The sequence below is a fragment of the Erpetoichthys calabaricus genome, chromosome 3 (genome assembly GCF_900747795.2).
Source record: "Erpetoichthys calabaricus chromosome 3, fErpCal1.3, whole genome shotgun sequence".
NCBI lineage: Eukaryota > Metazoa > Chordata > Cladistia > Polypteriformes > Polypteridae > Erpetoichthys > Erpetoichthys calabaricus.
This window is the reverse complement of record NC_041396.2, coordinates 13234892-13262166: the sequence shown is the minus strand read 5'-3', so window position 1 is coordinate 13262166 and position 27275 is coordinate 13234892. Positions and strand designations below refer to the sequence as shown.

Here is a 27275-nt window from a genome sequence, read left to right as displayed (position 1 = left end):
ACTCTTATGGAGTCATTTAAATGTTCGTCTGTCCGTCTTGTTCTGAACTTTGATTTCATGACATTCACGTCAGACTCACAGAGGTGTGGAGACCCAAACAAAGCAGACGTTTTCAGAGCTGCTTGGTGAAGATTCTTATAATTATCTGGCACTACTACGCTCCAGAAATGCTGTTGAGACTTTAACTTCACATTATTTTGAAGGTTTACTAATATCTCCTTCTTCCTTCGGCTGCTACTGTTAGGGGTTGCCACAGCAGATCATCTTCTTCCATCTCTTCCTCTCCTTGTTATCTTGTTCTGTCACACCCATCACCTGCATGTCCTCTCTCACCACATCCATAAACGTTCTCTTACGCCTTCCTCTTCTCCTCTTCCCTGTCAGCTTTATCCTTAGCATCCTTCTCCCAATATACACAGCATCTCTCCTCTGCACATGTCCAAAACCAACGCAATCTCGCCTTTCTGACTTTGTCTCCTAACCTGAGCTGACCCTCTAATGTCCTCATTTCTAATCGTGTCCATCCTCATCACACCCAATGCAAATCTTAGCATCTTTAACTCTGCCACCTCCAGCTCTGTCTCCTGCTTTCTGGTCAGTGCCACCGTCTCCAGCCCATATAACACAGCTGGTCTCACTACCATCCTGCAGACCTTCCCTTTCACTCTTGCTGATACTCGTCTGTCACAAATCACTCCTGACACTCTTCTCCACCCTCTCCACCCTGCCTGCACTCTCTTCTTCACTTCTCTTCCACAATCCCCATTACTCTGTACTGTTGATCCCAAGTATTTAAACTCACCCACCTTCACCAACTCTACTCCCTGCATCCTCACCATTCCACTGACCTCCCTCTCATTCACACACGTTTTCTGTCTTGGTGGTCCTACTGACCTTCATTCCTCTCGTCTCTAGAGCAGATCTCCACTCACTCCACCCTGCCTACACTCTCTTCTTCACCTCTCTTCCACAATCCCCATTACTCTGTACTGTTCCAACGTCTCTCTGTCTGTATGTCTGTCCTCTTTTAACTACTTCATGGATTTAGATCAGGCTTTTTCTATAATTTACTTGAACATTCCGGTTGATTTTGCGTCTTCTCTCATTTCACTATGTATCATAGTTCGCTTACGGTTTTGATTTATTAGTGCGAATCCGAGAAACACACAGCGGGCCGACCTCACTCACTCACTCGCTAGCTTCGGGGTGTGGTCCTTAACTCCACTTAGCTAGTGAATGAGAGAACAATTGAATTCAACTTTGTTTGATATTTAAAATAAAGTGTTCCTTAGGTCTTGATGAGTTTGAGTCCGGATATTCTCTTAAGTGTATGCCACATTGAAAAGATAGATTGCAATTCAGATTGTGGATCGTGATTTTGTGTTAAAAAGATCATGATATGATTTTTTGGAAAGATCGCCCACCCCTAATTTGACTAATCGAGTTTTCAAATTTACTGTATGTAGGATTCATTAACCCTTTGGTGAGCTACTTGGAAAGGGGTGGCGATCTACCAGTAGCTGCTCGAGCGACCTGCTGGAGACCCCTCTACTGTATACACACAGAAGTGGTAATAAGAATAGTGAGAAACTCAAATGTTTAGCAGAAACATGTGTGACAGGTAATCTAATCTAGACACTGTTAAAATATCCGACTACACCACCCAGTTTAATTAAGAGACTGGAAGCTCTTGAAATTTAGAGTGATCCTTCCTCGATCGCGGGAGTTGCGTTCCAGAACCCCCCACGAAAGGTGAAAATCCGTGAAGTAAAAACCATTTGCTTATATGGTTATTTTTATATATTTTAAGCCCTGATAAACTCTCTCACACTCTTATAAACATTTCCCACACAGTCAGCATAAACCTGTTATATTCTCTTCGATTTTAGGTAAGATTCATTGAAATTATGTATATAAACACACTGTTTATATACCACGCACAAACATACATATTGTATATCATTGAGGAATTTTATCCATCCATCCATTTTCCAACCCGCTGAATCCGAACACAGGGTCACGGGGTTCTGCTGGAGCCAATCCCAGCCAACACAGGGCACAAGGCAGGAACCAATCCCAGGCAGGGTGCCAACCCACCGCAGGACACACACACCCACACACCAAGCACACACTAGGGCCAATTTAGAATCGCCAATCCACCTAACCTGCATGTCTTTGGACTGTGGGAGGAAACCGGAGCGCCCGGAGGAAACCCACGCAGACACGGGGAGAACATGCAAACTCCACGCAGGGAGGACCCGGGAAGCGAACCCAGGTCCCCAGATCTCCCAACTGCGATGCAGCAGCGCTACCCACTGTGCCACCGTGCCGCGAGGAATTTTATTTAATATGTAATACAGTTTTAAACACATTGCAATAATACATATTTTAACAAAAATAATTTTTTATTTACTATATATACAGTAATGCACTCATTTTACTTACTTACCCAGTTATATTAGATATATTATGATTATTCCTTTAGTATTAGCATCATATTTCTAAAATACGAACACTGCAGTCATGCGCCATTTGCATTCTGGTAATGTTTACATTCTCAGCTGATTTCGGCTGGTAACACCGCCAATTGTTGCCAGTTGTAAAATGGTACAGTTCATTCGGAACATAATTTATTACTCGTATTACTATTATTATTATTATTAAGAAAAATTTAGTTTATTGATTTGGTAATATAAAAATAAATGAAAAATCTACAACATGTAAATATAAATAAAACCTAAACGTTATTTTAAAAATATCGAGTGTCTCCAATATCACATATGTTACAGCCATTACGATAGACAGGCCACCAGCAATAAATGCGTACAATGCAAGAAAAATTGTATAAAATGTTTGTACAGTGACACTAAACGTACGTACATAGATAGATAGATAGATAGATAGATAGATAGATACTTTATTAATCCCAATGGGAAATTCACATACATGTACTAAGTACGTAGAAAATTAATTATGGGAACTCACCAACAGCGAAACACGTTGATGCTGAATGAGCGAGACGAGATTCTGGCTAACGCAAAGTGGAATCGAATGCTGCTCTCCATTGCTGAGCCAATCAGCACCCAGGAACTTAACCGCATGCTCTGATTGGGTAGCTTCTCAGCCAACCGCCAATAGCGTTCCTTGTATGAAATCAACTGGGCAAACCAACTGAGGAAGCATGGACCAGAAGTAAGAAGACCCATTGTCTGCAGAAATCCACGATATATATTTAGATATGCTTACATATAAAATCTGCGATAGAGCGCGATATAGCGAGGGATTACTGTACCGATAATAGCACACAGGTTTCTTTAAACTGGGCGGTGAGTAAACACACAATGAAAGACACAGCAGTAATTTCAGGAAAAGCAACACTAACTTTTATTACACAAGACAATATAAAGTACATTAAAAAGATAAATGAACATAACAAACAAAATCTAACACTATCAGGAATGAAATTCCTTTATTTATAAAGGAAAACACACAGTCCACACTCTAAAAGTCCATTAAAGACATGAAGTGGAGGATACAACCTTAGGTGGTGCAGAGTCCAATTTGTGCACTGTGTTACCCCAACAATTAATCGTCCAACTGTCCACGGATGCACTCTGTTCACCGGTCACTCGTTTCCCAACAGAGGTTTTGTCAGATCATTGACTCCCTTGTCAGAGTCTCTTCGTCGTTCTTTTCTTTCCACTCTGGGCTCCTTGTGTTGCTGTGACCTCGGCACGCCTCACTTCTCATCCGCCAGCTTTGCTCGGTCCTTTCATGCGGCTTCCCTCTCTCGCTGGACCCACAACCATCTCTTTGTGGAGCGGTCTCTTCCTCCCTGGGGGTAAGTGTTGCCATCCTTGTGCCTCACCTCGCACCAGCCACGAGTCCTTGTCTGCCTACGAGCCCCTGTGCTCTGTGCCAGTGTCTTGGCAGCTTTCTTAGTGGACCGTCCCTCTCCCTGCCTTCTCCTGCCCTGAAGTTTAAATGTCCTTCAGTCCCTGCCTAGATCAACAGGACGATGGATTAAACAATAGCACATCCATTTTTCCTGGGTTTAACAAATAGTGCAAACACAAGTTAACAAAATGTACTGTTACCAACTATCAATGAGTACTGTCAATAAGTGGACGCTTGAGGACGCTGTTGCCTCATGAAACCCAACAGACAAATGCCAACACAGGTTTAAAAGCACCAAGAAGTAATTTAATTTTCTTCTTTACAGTGCCCCAAAGCACCTCTACCACCATAAACAATAAATCTATAATCACAAATACAATAATATTCCTCCTCTCCTCCCAGCAGCTCTGTCACACTCCCTTCCCAACTCCGGCATGGCTTGCTGGGTCTCCCATAGTCCTTTATATAGTTCTTGACCTGGAAGTGCTCCTGTCCTTCTGTCCATGTGATTTAATAGCATTTCCGGGTCAGATGAAGACTTGTATCTTTTCTTGAGCCCGGAAGTACTTCTGTTCTTCCGTCCCCATGACTAGGGAGTACTTCCGGGCTATAGGGAAAATAAAAATCCCTGCGTCTCCCTGCAGCGTCACATGGCGGCATCCACAGCACCCAGCAGTGCTGTGAAGCCAAACTCCATCTCCCATGGTGCCCTGCGGGAATCCAAGGCACCTCCATGTTGCAGGGGAGATGCCATCTAGCATTCTGGTTGTGTTGGCCGGATGAGCTGCCGGCCGTCTATCACAGTACACATATGCTGATTAGAAACCAATATTGTCAGACATGTTCATTTCCAAGTCAGGTAATACAAACATTTTCCAAAGAAGGAGCAGTTCTTTTATCACAGTTTTGTATTGTTTGTATATTTAACCAGTTAAAACTTCAAAGCGGTGATTCTTTTGCAAGACAGCAAATACCGATATCCTGTAGACAGCCAAGACAATAATCAGTAACGGGATTATCCAGGAAATTTGCCTTTTAACTTCTCACCCCAGTCCCAAAAATGAGTGCCTATTGTCTCTTCATCTGCTGTGTTTTAAATGTAATACAGTGATCCCTCCTCGATCGTGGGGGTTGCATTGGTTACGCTTGGGTCACAGATTTGCACAGAAACACAGGAGGTTGTAGAGAGACAGGAACGTTATTCAAACACTGCAAACAAACATTTGTCTGTTTTTCAAAAGTTTAAACTGTGCTCCATGACAAGACAGAGATGACGGTTCCGTCTCAAAATTAAAAGAATGCAAGCATATCTTCCTCTTCAAAGGAGTGCGCATCAGGAGCAGAGAATGTCAGAGAGAGAGACAGAAAAAAGCAAACAATCAAAAATCAATAGGTGCTGTTTGGGCTTTTAAGCATGTGAAGCACCGTGCCAGAAGCATATCGCGCAACAAAGCAGTCGCAAGTAAGCCCAGCAAGGAAGGGAGCAAAGTGAAGGTAGTCTCTCAGCATTTTTTGAGAAGTGTCCGTATCCTTTAGGGGTGCGAACAGCCCCCCTGCTCACAATATATTTGAGGAGTTTTATTTAATACGTAGTATGTGCTCTGATTGGGTAGCTTCTCAGCCATCCGCCAATAGCGTCCCTTCTATGAAATCAACTGGGCAAACCAACTGAGGAAGCATGTACCAGAAATAAAAAGACCCATTATCCACTGAAACCCACAAATTTGTGAAAAATCCACAATATATACTGTATTTACCCGTGCACCACGCGCACATTTTTTCCCAAAAATTAGCATTAGAAAATCAGGTGCGCGTCATACACAAGGAAATTTTTTTCTGTAATGTTTACTTCTTCTGCTTGGGCTCTCTTGCTCGCTCTCTCTCTTGCTCGTGTGCTCTCTCTCTCTCTCTCTCTCACTCGCACATACGCACGCGCGTGTCCTCTCTCTCTCTCTCTCTCTCTCTCTCTCGCTCGGATCGCACACTCTCTCTCTCACTCGCTCATGTAATGGAAGAAAGAAAAACTTTCGTCATGCAACAAAAACAGAAGGGCATTTCGAGGAAAAAGTGCCCTAAACGCTTCCTATACAATCACAATGCGTGTCGTACACGGAGCAAAAAAATTTTTCGCGATTTTCTTTGTAAAAATTAGGGTGCGTGTCTTACATGAGGGCACGTGGTACACAAGTAAATACGGTCTTTAACTATGCTTACATATAAAATCTGCGATAGAGTGAAGTCGCGAAAGTCGAAGCGCGATATAGCGAGGGATTACTGTATTGACATGTTCCTTTGCCTGAGAGAGAAATAGAACCACCCAGTGGCACATTCAGTGGGAGCATCGCTTTCTAACTACAGTGTAAACAAGATGAGTGTCATCTTTAATGTCTTCTGATCGTGTTTTTGTCCAAGTACACTCTTTTGTTTTTTGGTTAGCAGTACATCTAAAACCATTTTGAATGGATTTAGCATAACCAGGAGGAGAGGACATCAAGTGGTTACCAAACTTCATGGATCTTTTTCAACCGTTAGAGGGTCTGCAGCGGTGGCCAGTCACTACCACTTTCAACAACAGCAACATTTACTTCTATAGCACGTTTTCATAAAAATGATGAAGCTCAAAGTGCTTTACAAGATGAAGAAAGGAGAACATAAAAATAAGATTAGGCAATGCTAAGTAACAAAAATAAAATAAGGTCCGATGGCCGGGAGGACAGAAAAAACAAAATAAAATCTGCAGGGGTTCCAAAGCCACAAGACCACCCAGCCCCCCACTGGGCATTCTACCTAACATCAATGATCTCAATCAGTCCTCCGGGTTTTCAGGCGTAGAAGAATTATACAATGATGGTCATGTGGACATCTGGACTTCAATCCATCAATGTAGGGACTGCATGGTGCCCTGATCAGGTGGTGGTGGCGCAGATCGCCACTACAGAAAAACAAAAAAAGAACAGAAGAGAATTTAGGGGTTAGTATGGACTGCGGAGCCATGATAAAAAATGATAATTAAATGCATACAGGTACAGTAAATTAATGGAAGGAATTATTAAAGGTAAACACATTGCCAGAATAGGAGTTTTACTGAACGGTCAGCGTGGGTTCAAACAATAGAGGTTGTGCTTTACCAATAGGTTGGAATTCTATGAGCAAGCAGCAAAATGATATGTAGTGTCATTGGTTAACTGAATGTATTAAAGTACTACACAACTAAGTACTTTTCTGTATGCAATATTTATAATGTTTTTAAGGATCTGTTTCTGCCTTGCGCCCTATGCTAGCTGGGATAGGCTCCAGCAGACCTCCGTGACCCTGTTCAGAACTATGTGGTTTAGAAAATGACTGACTGACTTTCAGAAAGCATTTGATGAGGTGTCACATTAGAGGGTGGGCATCAAACTAAACGAAGCGAGAGGTCGGGGTGCTGTCAAAACAAAATGCTCCGATAATAAACTGCACAAAAAAAAGAGTCAAACACCATCATACATCTGAAAATAAGCGTGATGCCTGTGATCATTCTCTTGTATTTTATAAAAAATATTTAGTCAAACTGATGCTTTGTTTATAGGTTTCTGTTGCCGAAATGCGCACAGCAAACTCTTTTCTGATTAGCTGCGTGACTGAGCCCGACAAAGGACTGACTTACAAGCAACCCTGCTGGAATAATAATAACGCAGGCATTTTAACTTCATTAAGAATTGCGCTAGTTTACTCATTATTTTAAAAAGTAATTGGAGCACGTGATGCACGTCAGCACTTTTACTCCTTTGCTCTTGAGATTGTGTTGCCAAGTTTAGCAATGTGTGTAGTCCGACATTGACTCCAGTAACCCAGTAATTGCTTCTGATTCTGACTCAGACTCTGACTCCACAGCACAAGACAAAACTACTACACATTCACACTGAACATTTTCAGGTAAGGATGACAGAAATTTTAAGGGAAGACAGTTATACTCACCAACCATGTTGTGTGGTGATATGTTGTGTGTTGATGAGCACATGAAAGGAAGACTTTCACTGTACTCTGAACCAGGCTGTGGAGAAGGTACACAAAACCTCTGACTCCGACTCCTCTCTTTGTAATTACACTCATGTCTTTACTATGCTGACTTAAAGCACATAACATGCATGGTGCAAGTCATTTCATCACCACCAATGTGAAATTTTGACATATTATATTACAATTTACGTTTTGTTGGAGTCAGGACGTTTTTAGCAACTCTGACTTTGATTCCAGTATCTCAATAATTACTTCCAACTCCCAACTCTGACTCCATATCCCTGTTCCCTACACAAGACAAAACATCTACACATATGTTCTGAGATTTTTCAGGTGAGGATGACAGAGATTTTAAGAGAAGGCAGTCATACTCACTAACCATGGTGCTGGAGTGTGGTGATGTGTTGTGTTTTGATTATTCCATGCAAGGAATAATTTCACGCTACTATGAACCAGGGCTATGGAGAAGGTACACAAAACCTTTGACTCCGACTCCTCGATGTATGGTACCACCAACTCCGACTCTGACTGTGACTCCTACTCCTCTATTTGTAATTACACTCATGCATTTACTTTGTTGACTTAAAGAACACAACGTTCAAGATACAAGGCATTTCATCAATGTCGATGTGAAATTTTGACACGTTGGCTCCAACAGGCCCCCATGACACTGTGTTAGGATATAGTGGGTTGGACAATGACTGAATGACTGACTATATTACAATTTATATTTAGTTAGAGTTGGTACGTTTTTACAGAGTCCGACATCGACGATGGTAACCCAATAATTGCTACAGACTCCGACTCTGACTCCACAACACAAGACAAAACTATTACACATTCGCTCTGAAGTTTTTCAGGTAAGGATGACAGAGGTTTTAAGGCAAGACAGTTATACTCACCAACCATGTTCTGTGGTGATATGTTGTGCGTTGATGAGCCCATGAAAGGAAGACTTTCACTCTACTCTGAACCTGGGCTGTTGGAGTCGGTACACAAAACCTCCGACTCCGACTCCTCGATTTATGGTACCACCAACTCTGACTCTGACTCCCACTCTGACTCCTACTCCCCTATTTGTAATTAGACTCATGCATTTACTATGTTGACTTAAAGAACACAATGTTCAAGATACAAGGCATTTCATCACTGTCAATACGAAACATTGACACCATTACATTACAATTTATATTTAGTTAGCGTTGGGACATTTTTACAGAGTCCAACATTGACTCCAGTAAGCCAATAATTGCTTCTGACTACGACTCTCACTCCACAGCACAAGACAAAACCACTACACATTCGCACTGAAGATATTCAGGTAAGGATGACAGAGATTTTAAGGGAAGACAGTTATACTCACCAACCATGTTGTGTGGTGATATGTTGCACGTTGATGAGCACATGAAAGGAAGAAATTTACTGTACTCTGAACCAGGGCTGTGGAGAAGGTACACAAAACTTCTGACTCCGACTCCTCTCTTTGTAATTACACTCATGTCTTTACGATGCTGACTTAAAGCACATAACATGCATGGTACAAGTCATTTCATCACTGCCAATGTAAAATTTTGACATATTATATTACAATTTACGTTTAGTTGGAGTCGGGACATTTTTAGCAACTCTGACTTTGACTCCAGTATCTCAATAATTACTTCCAACTCCCAACTCTGACTCCACTACTGTGACTCCATATCCCTGCTCCCTACACAAGACAAAACTTCTACACATATGTTCTGAGATTTTTCAGGTGAGGATGACAGAGATTTTAAGAGAAGGTAGTCATACTCACTAACCATGGTGCTGGAGTGTGGTGATGTGTTGTATTTTGATTATTCCAAACAAGGAAGAATTTCACTCTACCCTAAACCTGAGCTGTAGGAGTCAGTATACAAAACCTTTGAGTCTAAATCGGACTCGTTGATTTATGGTAGCACCAACTCCCACTCTGACTCCAACTCCTGTATTTGTAATTACACTCATGCATTCACTATGTTGACTTAAAGAACACAACGTTCAAGATACAAGGCATTTCATCACCGTTGATGCAAAATTTTGACACCGTTACATTACAATTTATATTTAATTAGCGTTGGGACATTTTTACAGACTCCAGTAACCCAATAATTGCTTCTGATTCTGACCCTGACTCCACAACACAAGACAAAAACTACTACACATTCACTCTGAAGTTTTTCAGGTAAGGAAGACAGAGATTTTAAGGGAAGACAGTTATACTCACCAACCATGTTGTGTGATGATATGTTGCACGTTGATGAGCACATGAAAGGAAGAAATTCACTGTACTCTGAACCAGGCTGTGGAGAAAGTACACAAAACCTCTGACTCCGACTTCTCTCTTTGTAATTACACTCATGTCTTTACGATGCTGACTTAAAGAACACAACATTCAAGATACAAGGCATTTCTCACTAATGACTAATCATGGTGCCAGAGTGTGGTGATGTGTTGTATGTTGATGAACACATGCAAGGAAAAATCTCACTGTGCTCTGCACCCAGGACAATAACAACCCTATTCTTATATTATTTTGCTTGTGTGCGTCCGTGCTCAAAATAAACAAGAGTTGCCACAACTACTGTATCCCTCCACAGCAACAGCGATGAGTCCGTGTTCCTGAGTTTTGGTATTAGGCTTAACTTCAAGTCTTCAATTCTTCAATGTGACCAATTATCGACTGTGGTATTTGACTGTTTATTCGGTGCATACTTTGTTACTGACCAAAAGTGCATTATGACACTACCATTTTACACCTCCTTTTCCTTCACTTCTACGTAACCCTCCCGATAAAATGAAAAGGCACATACAGCATAGCAGCGTTCAGCAGAAATGATCTCGCCGGCCTACATACTCACACCAACGCAGAGAAGCCGAAACATCGACATCACGTCAGACTAACCAGCACAGGCGAGATGCCTTACAACAACAAAGACGGCGTATGACAAGCCACAGAGAGACATTATGCAAAGATCGAAGGCAGCAAGTCTCAGACGTAGATAGTGAACAAAAAACGAATCACACAAACAACCTTTCTGAAGAGCAGCGGCTAACTGCCAAACAACAAGAAACATTATAACGGAAAACTATTGGAATTCCATAACACTGAGAACTCAAAACAACGGCGTAGGCAATTCCCTGTTCGTTTAGCATATTGTATGACTACCACCAAGTCACAACGACAAACGTTTAATAACGTCGGAGTTGATTTGTCAGGCCCTCTTTTTACCCATGGCCAGTTGTACACTACATTTTCCAGAGTTACCTCAAAACCCGGGTTAAATGTTCAGGTACTTGCAGGTTACACACAGGGGAATATTTTCGCTGACCATAACGTTTATGCAATAAATTGCGTTTTCCGACAATTATTATAGACGTCGGTATACTCCATTACCTGATGGCCACATTTCACATATATTGACTTACATGTGCCCTGCATTTTCCTTATTATCCAATATGTTCTGTTAACCTTTTCACATTACACTTTGCATTGTAAATATTCATGCTGTTGTACAGTAAATGACAATAATAACATCCCAGACTAATCATGTGACTACTCTAATATCGAGTTCTTTCACAAGTCACTACTTATCACTACTGCTTTCTTACTGTAACGCAGCATTTCTCAACCTTTATGTACAGTAATCCCTCTCTATATCGCGCTTCGACTTTCACGGCTTCACACTATCACGGATTTTATATGTAAGCATATGTGAATATATATCGCGGATTTTTCACTGCTTCACGGATGTCTGCGGTCTACAGTACGTGTGCTTCCTCAGTTCATTTGCCCATTTGAATTCAAACAAGGGACGCTATTGGCGGATGACTGAGAAGCTACCCAATCAGAACACACGGTTAAGCTCCTGGGTGCTGACTGACTCAGCAACAGGGAGCGCAGAATTCGATTTTGCTTAAAGCCGGCATCTCATCTCATCTCATCTCATTCAGCATCAATGTGTTTCTTTGTGCGTACTGTAGTCAAGCTCTTCATTATGTCTACAAAGCGATCTTCTCCTGCTACTGCTTCTGGGGCCGTGCCGAAGCGCCAACAGAAGGTGCTAACAATTGCTGAAAAGGTAAATTTTATACAATTTTCCTTGCATTGTAGGTATTTATTGCCGGTGGCCTGTCTATCGTAATGGCTGTGACAAATGTGATATCGGAGACGCTCTACAGTATCTTTAAAATAACATTTTGGTTTTATGTACAGCTTTTACATTATAGATTTTTATTTTTATATTACCTCCTCAATTACAATATGTTTAAAACTGTATTACGTATTAAATAAAACTCCTCAATGATATACAATACGTATGTTTGTGAGTAGTATATAAACTGTGTTTACATACATAATTTCAACAAATCTTGCCTAATAACTAAGAGAATATAAAGGGTTTATGCTGTATAACTGTACAGGGAATATTTATAAACCATGTGGGAGAGTTTATAAGGACTTAAAGCAGGCATGTCAAACTCACTACCATTGGTGGGCCGCTTCGACAGCCATATGTGTGTCAGCGGGCTGTACTGTAACAAATACTATTATACTAAGTTACTGTAGCATTCTTTCCAATACTGAAAACTTTAAAAAAATGTAACACTTATACTTTAAAGTTTAAAGAAAAGCAATTTATTTCCATGCAGTCTCCATACAACAGTGTAGAATTAGAGTCTTAACCTCTTAGCTAGGTCCTTATTATATTACTAGGCTCACCCTCCTTTTAAGGCGACCGACTTTTATCCTCAATTTGTGTGCGCTCCATGTGTACATCAGGCATGTAAGTGTAGGGAATGAGAACATCAAAGTGCCCATTCATAACTTCTCCCGAAAACCTACATTTTTTTTATCCCCTCGAGTGCCTGTCCAAACTTGGAGTGTAGGACTCCGTAATAATATACTTGAAACTCATTGGGGAACAACTCTCCCGCTGCCATTAGCTCAGAAATGGTACCATAAGTTTGAGACTTTGACATTTCAGTGAGATACTGAAGCTCATTTGTATAAGAGATTCCTGACGGCATCATTGTAAATGGCTGACACATTGACCAATTACTTAAAACATGTCGTACAATGTCAGCCCGAATCTGTACCGCTAAAGACGGAGTTTCATGCACTAAATAAGCTATAGATGAGAATAAGCAAGCACCATCTCCCCTGATATTTACTACGCGGTGAGGCATTTGCACTCCATCAACATTAATTATTTCCAGAGACATAATTTTGTCTATTTTTCTAGCGCATCGCGCAGAAAAGCAAAGGAACGATGGGAGCACCAGAACTCTGCTCACATTGCGTCGCTTCGTACCGCAAGCCGCAAGTAGTAAGTCTGTGATAAGCGGAATACCGCTACGCTTTGCACTCACGGGACGGAAGGACAATCCCGACTGCTTTTATATAGTGTCTTGATGATTGATATTCATTATATTATATTCATTGCTTATATAGGAGCCTTACAGTGTGAGATTTATTTCTTTTGTCCCGACACTTGGCATCTCTTGTTAGTAACCAGTTCGTCAATATCAGGCTTGAAATCTTGTGCAGCTGCAACTTTTATGAGGGATGAAAGGTGCTCGACGGTAAGTCTTGAGCGATGTGGGGTTTTGGTAGCTTTCATTTACAAAAACAATTGCTCACAAAGGTAAGTGTTTCCGAACATAGACAGTACTATCGATGCCAACTTACGGATCTGCACATACGAGGGTGGCAGGTAAGCCTGGCACACCAACTTCGTTGTATTTTGCCTTCAGAATAGAATCTGACTGCACTTCAATCAACTCTATTTGGATATTCTCAGGCGCATTCTCAACGTTGTAAGAGAACAGCGCGATGCCCTGTTTGTGTGAACTGAAATCACGAAAATGCTCACTGAATTCATTGCTCAGTAATTCAAGTTGGAAAACAAATCCTCCAAAAATCAAATTTTACTTTACTAAGTTTACTTCAAAGTTTATATTGTAAAATAAGCCGATATGCAAAAAGCCACCTAACCTACAATAATTATGCAAACTCAAAATCACAAAAATATGTTAATAAACAACTCACCAACTTCTCGCGTCCACTTCAGATCTTCAGCTGTAGTCTGCACTAACTGTTCGTTATAATACTATCACAAAATTACATGAAACTAGAGCAAAAAACGTGAAAATATGCGAGCTATTACTACTCGTGATGGTCAGTTCTGCCCAGTGGTCAGTCTCAGCAGCCCAGCCAGTAGTGTAGCCTGCCAGGGGCGGCTCTAGGCTCGTGGCGGCCCTGGGCAGAGAAAGAATCGGCGGCCCCTTCGTCTGGCAATGTCAATATGGTATCTTATGAAAGCGTTGCGGACACTGCATAGCCGCCTCATGCTCATGACACACTTCTATAAACGCGTGTCCGTAACTTGAAAACCAAGTGGTGGCCCATGATATTCTCATTATGGCAAAACATTATAATACTACATATAGCTTACTGCTCCGACTCTAGCGACATTTGCAAATACAGCGTACTAATTAACAAGAAACAGAATGTTTTTCGGCCACATTGCCGTCAGCTGTGTCGTTATGTTCTCTTTCTGTTTTATATTCAATATATATTTGCGTGGCGGCCTCTGGGATTTGGCGGCACTGTGCAGGTGCACAGTTAGCACATGCCTAAGGCCACCCCTGTTGCAGCCTAGCACTTCAGTTGTGACGCTGCGGCTCATTAATTTTGGCCAAGGCTCGTGCCTATACTAGCAGATGACGTTTCCGGTACCGTAATGCCATGGGAAAACACGCTTTTGTCAGAAGGCAGAAGTAAGAAAAGTCAATAAGTAACACCGAAGATGCAGAATGATTCAATCACAAACAATAGTAATCATTTTGTACAAGTTCAGTGCTAACTAGGATCTGTCATGCGGGCCGCACAGATTTCTGTTGCGGGCCGCATGTGGCCCGGGGGCCGCGAGTTTGACATGCCTGACTTAAAGTATATAAAAATGACCATATAAACATATGGTTTCTACTTCGCGGATTTTCCTCTTTCGCAGGTGGTTCTGGAACGCAACCCCCGCGATGGAGGAGGGATTACTATATTTGCGACCCGAGTTTTCATAACAGTTTTAATCGCGACCCCTAATGTTTTTTTGAAATCCTAATAAAATTTATTCCTATACTTTTTGCTGCCGATACACCACTACAAGTTTACAATTTTCCTACAAATAGCGAAATTACATCACATATGGCAACATTCGCGCCCCACAGTTTGAGAACCGCTGCTGTAACGTGTGATGTTCTTCTCTCTCTCGTCATCATTTCATTAACTTGCTAGTTAGTTACTATTACTGCTGCAGTGGAGTTCCATATTTTGCAAAGCAATCTCGATGTTTGTGTGGCTTTGTTAATCCTGTTCTGCGACAAATATCACATTATGGTAAATGCTTTTCTTCTCTAATCTGAGTGTTTTCTTTTTCTGTTTTCTTTCATGCGTCCCATAATCCAGCCAATTTTGGACTTGAAACCAAGAAAAGCATCATCCACCCAAGATCGGATTCTTGCAACAGGTCGATGAGGTTTTCTTTGTCGTCGGAAAAGTCTATTCCAAACGGACTCAACGTGTCTTCAGGGTACCCTTTACATGCAGAGACTTGTCCACATGCTAAGGAGCCTTTGATTAATGATGATATAGAAAAAAGGGTGCTGGTAAACAAAGACGGGAGCCTTTCGGTGGAGATGAAGGTCCGTTTTCGTCTCCAGAATGACGAAACCCTCCAGTGGTCAACACAAATCAGAAAGTCTTCTTTGAGGAATCCAGATCCCTATATCCCAAAAGAGGAAGGCACAGAGCTAGACCATACTGAACGACAGGGAACTCAGGGGACTTGTTCTGAAACGGAATCTTTCCACCCTTGTGATGATGACTATGCTTATTCGGCAAATATCCATCAAAACTGCTGTAATCATTGTCGGGAGTATGACATCTGGAAGAATCCGGCCCACTCAACATCAGTTCATCGGGAAGATACAAGCGTGGTAAGGCAGATTCGATCATCCAGTTCGAGCGCCTCATCACACAGGAGAATTTTACGCACAAAGTCGTCCGCTGACACAGTGTCGAGTGAAGTGTATGCTGAGCAGGTAGTACAACACACTACCTCTTACACAGAGACTGTCCAAAATGGAGAATCCGGGGCAGAATATTGTACAATGAGCCGGTGTAGTGGTCACAGTGGCTCCTGCTCAACGACATCGCAGAAGTTAGGAAAGTCTGAAGGTCGAGTATCATTAACACACAGCCATAGCATGTCATGTTCCAGTGTTGGGGAAAATGGGAACAGCGCTCTTGGGTCAGATGATGATGAAAAACATCCAAATGATGTATCTTCACTAACTTCAAAGGACAAAGTTAGCCTCGAAGATGATCAAGGAAGGGAACCAAGTGGGAGCCCTTCCTCTACACCATGTCAGAAAGAAGACCATGATGAAAATGACATGGAGTCAAGCTGTTCTAATCAGAAACCATTGTCTCCAATGCAGCATTTGTCTCCAAGACCAGACAGCAAATCTTCGATCTGCTCCTCTCATTCGAGCAAGGCGAGGCACAGAAAGAGAGTTGAGGATCATTCTGAAGACGCTTTATCTGTTGTCTCAGGCCTTTCCCATCATTCATGTCGTGAAGATACAGAATGTCAATCAGCACAGACCCCCATCTCAGCTTCTACAAAGAAATCGAAGATGTTGCCAGTGAATGATTCCGACGGAGTGGCCTCACCAGTTTCAGAGGTACCTGATGGTCAGAATCAAGCAGGGGTGGTGGAGGAAGACAGCGATGAAAGGCCTTCTAGTATAATGTCTAAAAGTACCAAAGGTTCCAAAAAATCTAACAGGATTGAATGTAATGGATCCGAACGCATAAGTACACCTGGCTCATCCACATCCAATCTACCTGATGGTAAATGTATGAGAGAAGTTCTGGATGAAGACACAGATGAAAGACCAGTAAGTAATATGTCTAAAAGTACCAAAGCTTCTAGCCAATCCAAAATTTCCAAGAGGCACAGTGGGTCTGAAAGACTAACCACACAAGAATCTTCTACATCGGAAGTTCCCATTGTTGTGGATACAGGAGTAGCTGAAGAGGACAGTGAAGAGAGAGCAGTAAGTTCAACATCTAAAAGCACACGAAGTTCACACAAATCAAAAAAATCCAGCAGGAAAAATGGCACAGCACAAGAGGGTCAGGATGGATCAGAGGTGGAGACGGCCAAAGAGGTGATAGAAGAAACAGAGGAAAACAACAAGCAAACACCAAGTGATGTGTCAGGGAGCTCAGAACGCAAATCAAAAAGCAACAGTGAAAATGGAGGCAAAGCCTCAACATGTTCATCTGCTTCAGAAGGGAAGGAGGACGACGCTGAAGAAAAGCTTGACAGCAACCAAGTTAGAAGGAAAACTCCAAACAGTTCCTCACGCAGGGATGAGGTGGAGTCCACCGTGTCAAGTGTATGCCGCAAGTCAGTCTGCAAAATGGACGGCAAGGGTCACGAGGCATCACGTTCAGCAAGCAGAGTATCCCATATTTCTTTGAGTTCTTGTGAAGTCAAAGATGACACCGCAGCCAAGGCGTCAGATACGACACACACAGAGCCGTGTTCTTTGAGTGAAGGCAAAGAGGAATTAGCAGCAGACCCTGAAGAAGACAGTGAGGGGCACTCCCAAAACGGATCAAAAAGCCATTCAGAGATTGGCCAGCAGCAAAACCTGCAAACGGCCAATGGCAGAGAATCAAGTTCCAGCTCTCGACCAATATCAAGTTTATCAAGCAAGTCAGCAGCAAATGCTAAAGATCAGAATACAGCAGAAGACGACTGTCGATCACACAGCAGGATTTCAAGTGAATCTTCCTATCTCCCTGTCAAAACCAGTGAGGTGAAGCAACCTGACCTGAAATGCGATGACGACAGTCCAAGTTCCGTTGTGTCAAAATCGACCCAATCAAATAAGAAAAAGTCAAAATGCCATCTGCAGCTTGCCAAGAAAGGTTCGAGTTTGGCATCATCCACTATGTCCCTGTCTTCGAAAAGTGTGCATTCTCCTTGTCCGCCGAAAGGAAAACCCCATGGCAAAAATGTGAGGCCAGTTATAATGCTCGTTTCATCAAAAGGCAGCGTTTGCACAGACTCTCCATTGGCCGCGGAACTAGAGAACAAGAATGACGGTGACTCCGCCAACACCAAAGCCCAGGTCTCAGAGAAATGCATCAAGGTGGAAAGTGAAAGTAAAAGCTGCCAAGGACGGAAGTCGAGAAGGAAAAAACACAGCCCATCGAGAAAGAAGGGAGAAGGAGGAGAAGAAGAGTTCAAGTCAAGTGCAGAAATGGCAGATGTCACGGAGTTGGTTCCCTCTGCTCTACCTAATGCCACCCCAACCGAAGTTGTTCATGAATGGCTAAGCAAGATCCCAGCAGACACCTCTTTGTGTGATCTGGGTGATGATTTTCATGAAGACTGCGAGGCACTGAATGTCCAGAACTATCACGACGAAGCTACCCCCAAAGACGTCCTACTCCTTTCAGATCTGACTTCTACCACTGGTAATCCCAATGAAGAACAGGCAGAGAATGAAGCAGTGGATAAACCTGGGGATGAACCTGATATTGATGTGAAGAGGGACAAGGAGGATGAAACTGGTATTATTGAAAACCATTTAGAAGAATGCGCAGAAGTACAACCAGAACCGGTTTATGACTTTCATTCCAGACAATGTCCATCCCCTAAAAATAATTTGGAATATCGTCACCATTTATCAGTTCAGGTAATGAAGATCTTACTGAACCCCAACCGAGGAAGTAAACTGGACAGATGCAGTAGCTTACCTGAGGTTTCACCAAGTTATGGAAGAAAGCTCAGTCACTCGGCTGGACAGTTACTCGAATGTCTAGCAAGTCTTCAGATCTTAGACGGCGAAGCTGCAGACAACAACGAAAATGGTACGAAATATGCTGAAATCATGAGCATTTTGCAGTCCCTCTGGCTCAACGATTCTGCAGAATACAATCAGCAGCCAGCTCAGGAAAAAACATTTAAAGACCATCACTCTACAGATGATGAATTCAACCCTAGGTCTTCATCCGGAGTGGATGTTGGCAGTGGTTCTGGTGGGTCAGGAAAAAGTAGCGTCACGGGTGGTGTTGATGGGAGTCATTCCGATAAAAGAGTTTTACCGCACATGGTTGCAGAAGACAAGGAGTGTTTATCCGAGCCAAATGCAAGACATGATTCACTGCATCAATTATTGGAGGAAAATGAGCAGAATGAAGACGAGCAGCAATCTCAGTTGTCGACATCGAGATCCTACTTCAACGGAAAACTGTCTAATTCTGCTACTCCGGATATAGCAAGTCGAGTTCGGTGGAGTCACGAAAGTGAAGGCATTGGTTCAGAAGAGGATAATGAAGGAAAACAGAATGAAGGAGTGAGTGTACCGGAGAAGGGTGCTACAGAAAATACTCTCCAGAAAGACGCGGAAGACTGCAGCAATATTATAGAAGAAAGTGAGGTCACAGCAGAATCTGCACAGAAAAATGTAGTAGAAGTTCTGGAGGAGGATTCTGTAAGGAACACATTGACTCCAGTGAGTGCCACGAGTGAGAAGGAAGCCATGGGAAAAACCGACAAAAAATCTCTAGATCCTGATCCAGTTTGGGTGCTGAATTTGCTGAAGAAACTAGAGAAACAGTTCATGACCCATTACGTAAGTGCGATGGCAGAATTTAAACTGAGGTGGAACTTGGACAACAACCCACAGCTGGATGAAATGATAAAGGAGCTGAAAGAAGATGTTCACAAACGGATCCAGGCAAGCATCGAAAAGGAACTGAAGAAGATACGAGGCCGGGTGGGCAGAACACCTCGACCTCCAGGAAATTCTGCCACTAGACAATCAACCGCACAAACGGAGCGAAGGCGCCGACGTCTCAAGATCATGAGCAAGCGGACCGTGGATGAATCTGAGATTTACACGCTGAGTGGGACTGAATTTAGTGAACAACGCAGTGATGAAGAATATTGTCCTTGTGACACGTGCATGAAGAAGAAAATGGTGGCCAGGCCTATAAAAGTCATGGCCATGGCAAAAGTTCCGATACAGAAGGAGTTTGACTTAAGAGAAATTCTACAGAAGAACAAATGTGAAGAAGTGGTGCAGCCGACAGATGTGTCAGAGGATGCAAAAGAGACTTGTTCCTCTGGCGCTATGGATAACGAAAATAAAGAAACTTATGAGGATGATATTCACCCAGAAAATGAAGAGCTTGTGGATGAAGAAGGGAACACTGAAGGTGCTGCTGAGAACAAAGCAGAAATGGCAAATGACGAAGACGAAGTTCAGGGTGAGACAGCTGAGCCTCAGAACAACGAGGAAAATGAAGAAGCAACTCCAGATGAAGTGTGTGGTGAAGATGAGAATGAAACAAACACTGGGGCTGAAGAAAAGAAAGATGACGTTGAGGATCAAGAAGAAGGGAAATGCACTGAGTCTGAGGTAGGAGATGAACCTCAAGAAGAAAGCGCTCAACATGACCAAGAGGCTGAGGTAAACGAAGGAGAAGAAGAAATGAAAGATGAAAATGACGAAGAAACTACGAACCAGAATGATGAGGATCAACAACTGGAGGAGAATAAGTCTGAGGACAAACAGGATGATTGTGAGGCCGAAGAAGAGGTTGAAAAGAAGGAAACCAAAGTTGAAAATGAAGTAGAAGCAGAAGAGAAAGACAATGAAGAAGAGGCTGATGGTGAAGTGGGTGCTGAAGAAGGAGCTGAAATTCAAGACCAAAGTAAAATGGACAGTGATGAGGAAAACCAGGCTGCTGAGACTGAGGAAGGAGAAGTTGAAAATGAAGATGGGGAATCTAAGGATGAAGGCAGCAAATGTGAAAGTAAAGGAGATCAGGCCTCTGATGATGAAAATGATGAAAAAGAGCGTGATGGAAGTGATATGGACGAAGCAGATGACCATCACTCTTCCAGAGATAAACAGTCTAAACAGGAAAATGACGACGATGCAAAGAAAGATGAGACGGATGAAAATGAAGATGAGGTGCTTGATGAAGAGGAAGCAGATAAACATGACAAAGAACTGAGTGAGGAGGAAAATTGCAAAAGCACAGAAGACCAGGTGACTCCAGGTAGTCACGAAGCAGAAGGTGTCAAAGAAGAGGAAGACGAGAAACAAGATGGAGAAGAAGCTGTTGAAGAATTAGATGAGGTGCTCGATGAAGATGAAGCAGATAAAGATGACAAAGAACCGAGTGAGGAGGAAATCTGCAAAAGCATACAAGACCAGGTGACTCCAGGTAGTCAGGAAGCAGAAGGTGTCAAAGCAGAGGAGGATGAGAAAGAAAAAGCTGTTGAAGAATTAGAGCAAAATGAGGAACACGAAGATACATCTGACACTGCTGTGGTGAATGATGCCATTGAAGAAGAACAAGAAAAACAAGAGGCCATTCAAGAAGATGAACTGGTGGCATCGGAACAAAATAACACTGAGACTGGTGACCAACAACGGAATGAAGAATTATCCGAGAATGTGAACGGAGATAGCAGCACACCTCAGAATGACAAACAGGTGGAGACTAGCAGTGGGGAAGATGACACAGTGGCAGAAATTGAAGACAATGGTGAAAAACTCAAGAAAATCCAGCAGTTCACTCTTGTAGGGAAAGGCCAAGCAAAGCAGATAAGCAGATCCTCCATTGAATCACTCCAGGGATCTATAGAAAAGTCCATCGATGTAGGGATGGAGGAGCAGAAGAACGACATGAGCTCTGCAGCCACTCGTCCAATGCAAATGTACCCTCAGACGTCTTCTGAGGAAGATGGACCGGGGTCTGGTTCCGCCAGCCCTGACGGTCATCATGAGCACACAACAGTGAGAAGTGATGTAGAAACCCATCTAATGGGTGAATCAACCAGCCAGTCCAAGAAGCCAAAGGAAAGTCACATTGACCAAGATGATTTAGATTTTTAATAAAGAAAAGAACTAACTATTAGCTATTCAATTATGTTATTCTGGTAAGCACTTTATTTTAAAATGTGTATTATAAAATGTAATATATTTTTTTCTGGTGCTGGGGAAGTTAAAAGACAATTAAGACGTTCAACATGAACCAGGCTAGATAATTAAAGGAACCTCTTGGAATGAGGGACACGTCAATAAAAGGGACTGCTTAACATCTGAAACCGTTCCTGTTGTAACAGTTAGCTGCTTATGGAGGCAATGGATTGGAAAGCCACCAAGTTCACCCTCATGTGTGACAATAAACTTCATCATGCACCTAAACCCATACGTTTCTTGCAGAGGCTCTTTATGATGACTGCGATCCCTAGGATGATGAGAGCCATATTTAAGGAGGATTATCAATGCCAAAATGAAATGCAGTCCAGTATGTAAAATAATGCAATGTATTCTCCTGTCATGCATTTATTGTGGGCACAATTGTCTGGCGTCATTATCTCCTCTCATTTTCTGAAACTGATTTTTCTGGTGAGGGTTGGAGTGGTAACAAGTCAAGCAGGGTAGCCCAGCTCCTTCTGGGGAATTCCCAGAGCTTTCCCAAGACAACCGAGGGAGATAAACCTTCCAGCATGGTCTGCTGCAGAGCTTCAACCCAGTGGGACATGCCAGAAGAAGCTCCACGGGTAGCTTATGCCCTTATGACCTGCCCAAACCACCTCAACTGGTTCCTCTCCATCCTGAGGAGCAGTGACTCTACTCACCTGAATCGCTGAGCTTCTCACCCTGTAATGGAGCGTCAGCCCAGCCACCCTTCCAAGAAATCTCATTTCTGCCGTTTGCACTTGTGGTCCCATATTCTTTTGGTCATTACCCGCAGCTCATGACCATAGGTGAGGACAGGGGTGGAGATCGACCTGTAAACCAACAGTTTTGGTGTCATTAATTAAAAAAATGAATGAAGTAAGTTTCGGTTAAGCACACTGCTTTTCTTTCTGCAACCATATGATGCCTGTGCCAAAAGTGAATTAAATCAAAAGACCAATCGGCATCAAGGGGTGGGGCAAGGGGCGTCAACAGTAGAGGTATGAGGTATTTCAGTCGGTGCCAAGAGAGTCATTCATACTTTAGTTTTCTTCATGTAGGCAGGTCCTTGTCATGAATGCCAGCCACGTTTCCTATTCTTTCATCTTCCTTATCACACTCTGGCATGTTCCATTAATAATAATAATGATGATGATGGTAATAATAATATATTTTATTTATGTTCTCATTAACATTGTGGAAAGCATACCCCCGGACACAGACAGACAGACACCAGAATGTCTAAAACACACTTCTTTATTTCCACTGAGCACCACAATGCCTTCCTCCAACAACTCTCTTCCTTTCTCTCTTTCTCTTTCTCTTCTTCTTTCTCTTCTTCTGACCTCCACTCCCCTCCTCACAAGCTCCGTCTCCTTCCTCCCAACTACGGCTCGTCTACTGGAGGGAGGCGGCCCCTTTAATAATGACCCGGATGAGCTCCAGGTGCTCCACCTGACGACACTTCCTGGTGTGGCGGAAGTGTCAGGAGAGCACCTGGAAGCACTCCGGGTGCCCCTGGGATTTCTTGGTGCCATTCAAGATTTCATAACTGTCTGGGTGCCCCCTGGCGGTGGCCACGTCCTCCCGTAGGGGTGAGCGACCCAGCTCCGTTCCAGTGGCCCACAAGCAGACCCGGGCGGCTGCCCTCTCGTGGCCCAGGGGAGGCATTGTCCATCTCGGGGACCATCCAGGTGTCCCGGCTGGGTAGGGTCCCCAGCCGTATGGGACAACATTTACATTTATTTGCTTGCCAGATATATTTATCCAAAGTGACTACAAAAGGGTCCAACATCCATCTATCCATTTTCCAACCCGCTGAATCCGAAAACAGGGTCATGGGGAGGGTCCAACATAATCCAGGTAACACCAGTCTGGGGGAAAGGAGAAGGTGACAAAGTTGATCGTCACCAGTGAGGAGCTCAGAACAAGATGCAAGCGAGTTACAATTTCATGGTTACAAAATATGTTAGGCAGAAAATCACAGAGCAAGAGGGTCTTCTCAAACAAATTAGGGTCTTACCCACCGCAGAATTTTTTTTTTTTTTTTAGGAACCAGGGACTTTATAGAATCTTAGGAACTTTTGCAGCATTCCCAACCACAGGAACTTGGGCCATGTGTAGTTCCTGGTACTTTATTTAGCTGCTGTTCCAGGATATGTCCTGTTGCTTTAACCAGAAACTACAGTGGGTGGGGCTCAGGTGATGAGTTGTGCTGATTGGCTGACCACAAGCACTGGTGCCATTTTGCAAACCTGGTAGTAGCTTAGACTTTGAAGAGTTATCGGTGATTTGATCCGCATCATTCTTCATAGTCACCTCCCTGGTGTGCCACGCAATGCTCCACGTCGAAGCAGTAATCTCCTCCTTGAAACTGGGAGCACTTCGAAGCTATAAGGTGAGGGTCCCCATGTGAACGCCTGTTCACACCTCACTTTGCACTGCATTACTCTTCATAACCACTTCCCTGGTGTGCCTTACAATGCACCGCATTGAAGAAATAATCTTCCCTGTGAAACTGGGATTACTTTGAGGCAATAAGGTGAGGGTCCTCCCTGTGAACGCCTGATCGCATCATCACTCTCCTTTGCACCGTACAGGAACTCATTGGTTCCTGAAAATCTAGTTTCTAACGGTGGGAGCCAGAATTTCAAACAGAGGTGGCCAGCTTGTTCCACTAACTAGGGAGTACACAAAAAAAGAGTCTGGATTGAGATTTGATGAACAAGAAGAAGTGACATTTCCAGACTCTGTGGGTGAGGAGGAACATAAGACCTCACAAGGGTCTCCATTTACATTGGTGCTGACCCACTGACTACTCTGTGGACAAGAATCAAGAATTTACACTTTACAACATGCTACTACTCTGAGCTCATGTAGTGATCCAAAAAAAAGAGCAGTGACGCGTGCCTGCCTTCGCTGGTTGAACGTCAGACGTGCATCATCGTGAATCAGACATGCAGTTTGGTGACACCTGCTCGTTCTCCTACCAGCAGAGAGTTACAGTAGTTCAGAGGTGACAAATGACAAAGCCTGGACCAGGACTTGAGCTGTGTACTCCCATCAGATTCAGTCTGATCTTGAAGATCTTGTATAGCAGCGGTTCTCAAACTGTGTAACAAAAAAGGGGGCGCGGATGTTGCCATATGTGGCATAATTTTGCTATTCGTAGGGAAATTTGAAACTTGTTGTGGTGAATCGGCAGCAAAAAATTTAGGAATACATTTTATTAATAATAATAATAATAATAATACATTTTATTTATACAAGGTGCCTTTCAGAGAACTCAAGAACACCAAACAAACAATCTATATAATAAAAGCCCAGCGCGGCGTCCGTGTCCGTGTCCGGGTTCCTTTTGGCTGTATAGCCGCCCCCGTAGAAAAGCCCCAGTCCTTCCCCTCTGAGAATTCCTGCTTACCCCCCTCCGTTCTTTCCCGTTTGCTTTTATTTTTCCTGTTCCCGAAAATCTTTTCAAAAGAAAAGTAAAGAAATAGACAGAGCGTCACATTAACGTCTTCTCCCCTCTGCCCCTACAGCGTCCACCGCGCTTCTCGCGTTTTTATTTACACAAACACATTACATATAGGGCGGCAAGGTGGCGCAGTGGGTAGCACTGCTGCCTCGCAGTTGGGAGATCTGGGGACCTGGGTTCAATTCCCGGGTCCTCCCTGCGTGGAGTTGGCATGTTCTCCCCGTGTCTGCGTGGGTTTCCTCCGGGCGCTCCGGTTTCCTCACACAGTCCAAAGACATGCAGGTTAGGTGGATTGGCGATTCTAAATTGGCCCTAGTGTGTGCTTGGTGTGTTTGTGTGTGTCCTGCGGTGGGTTGGCACCCTGCCCAGGATTGTTTCCTGCCTTGTGCCCTGAGTTGGCTGGAATTGGCTCCGGCAGACCCCTGTGACCCTGTGTTTGGATTCAGCGGGTTGGAAAATGGATGGATGGATTACATATAAAAACTATTTACAAAAAAAAAAAATGAATCCAATTTTCCAAAGAGAACTACTTACAATACACATAGACTTTATACAAAAAAAATCCTAATTATACAGTGGTGTGAAAAACTATTTGCCCCCTTCCTGATTTCTTATTCTTTTGCATGTTTGTCACACAAAATGTTTCTGATCATCAAACACATTTAACCATTAGTCAAATATAACACAAGTAAACACAAAATGCAGTTTGTAAATGGTGGTTTTTATTATTTAGGGAGAAAAAAAAATCCAAACCTACATGGCCCTGTGTGAAAAAGTAATTGCCCCCTGAACCTAATAACTGGTTGGGCCACCCTTAGCAGCAATAACTGCAATCAAGCGTTTGCGATAACTTGCAATGAGTCTTTTACAGCTCTCTGGAGGAATTTTGGCCCACTCATCTTTGCAAAATTGTTGTAATTCAGCTTTATTTGAAGGTTTTCTAGCATGAACCGCCTTTTTAAGGTCATGCCATAGCATCTCAATTGGATTCAGGTCAGGACTTTGACTAGGCCACTCCAAAGTCTTCATTTTGTTTTTCTTCAGCCATTCAGAGGTGGATTTGCTGGTGTGTTTTGGGTCATTGTCCTGTTGCAGCACCCAAGATCGCTTCAGCTTGAGTTGACGAACAGATGGCCGGACATTCTCCTTCAGGATTTTTTGGTAGACAGTAGAATTCATGGTTCCATCTATCACAGCAAGCCTTCCAGGTCCTGAAGCAGCAAAACAACCCCAGACCATCACACTACCACCACCATATTTTACTGTTGGTATGATGTTCTTTTTCTGAAATGCTGTGTTCCTTTTACGCCAGATGTAACGGGACATTTGCCTTCCAAAAAGTTCAACTTTTGACTCATCAGTCCACAAGGTATTTTCCCAAAAGTCTTGGCAATCATTGAGATGTTTCTTAGCAAAATTGAGACGAGCCCTAATGTTCTTTTTGCTTAACAGTGGTTTGCGTCTTGGAAATCTGCCATGCAGGCCGTTTTTGCCCAGTCTCTTTCTTATGGTGGAGTCGTGAACACTGACCTTAATTGAGGCAAGTGAGGCCTGCAGTTCTTTAGACGTTGTCCTGGGGTCTTTTGTGACCTCTCGGATGAGTCGTCTCTGCGCTCTTGGGGTAATTTTGGTCGGCCGGCCACTCCTGGGAAGGTTCACCACTGTTCCATGTTTTTGCCATTTGTGGATAATGGCTCTCACTGTGGTTCGCTGGAGTCCCAAAGCTTTAGAAATGGCTTTATAACCTTTACCAGACTGATAGATCTCAATTACTTCTGTTCTCATTTGTTCCTGAATTTCTTTGGATCTTGGCATGATGTCTAGC

The 27275-nt window shown here is 43.0% G+C and overlaps 1 protein-coding gene across 3 annotated transcripts in view; it reads left to right on the top strand.

Annotated features, from left to right (window-relative positions):
* The window catches only part of rp1l1b (rp1 like 1b), an 84381-nt gene extending 62261 nt beyond the window's left edge, over positions 1 to 22120 (top strand). For all 3 annotated transcript variants that reach the window (XM_051924394.1, XM_051924395.1, XM_051924396.1), the window contains exons 4-5: positions 15380 to 20976; positions 21145 to 22120. In XM_051924394.1, the coding sequence (XP_051780354.1) occupies positions 15380 to 20976; positions 21145 to 21906 (6359 nt within the window). In that variant the 3' untranslated portion in view covers positions 21907 to 22120. The remainder of the gene's footprint in view (positions 1 to 15379; positions 20977 to 21144) is intronic.
* The last annotated feature ends 5155 nt before the right edge of the window (positions 22121 to 27275 follow it).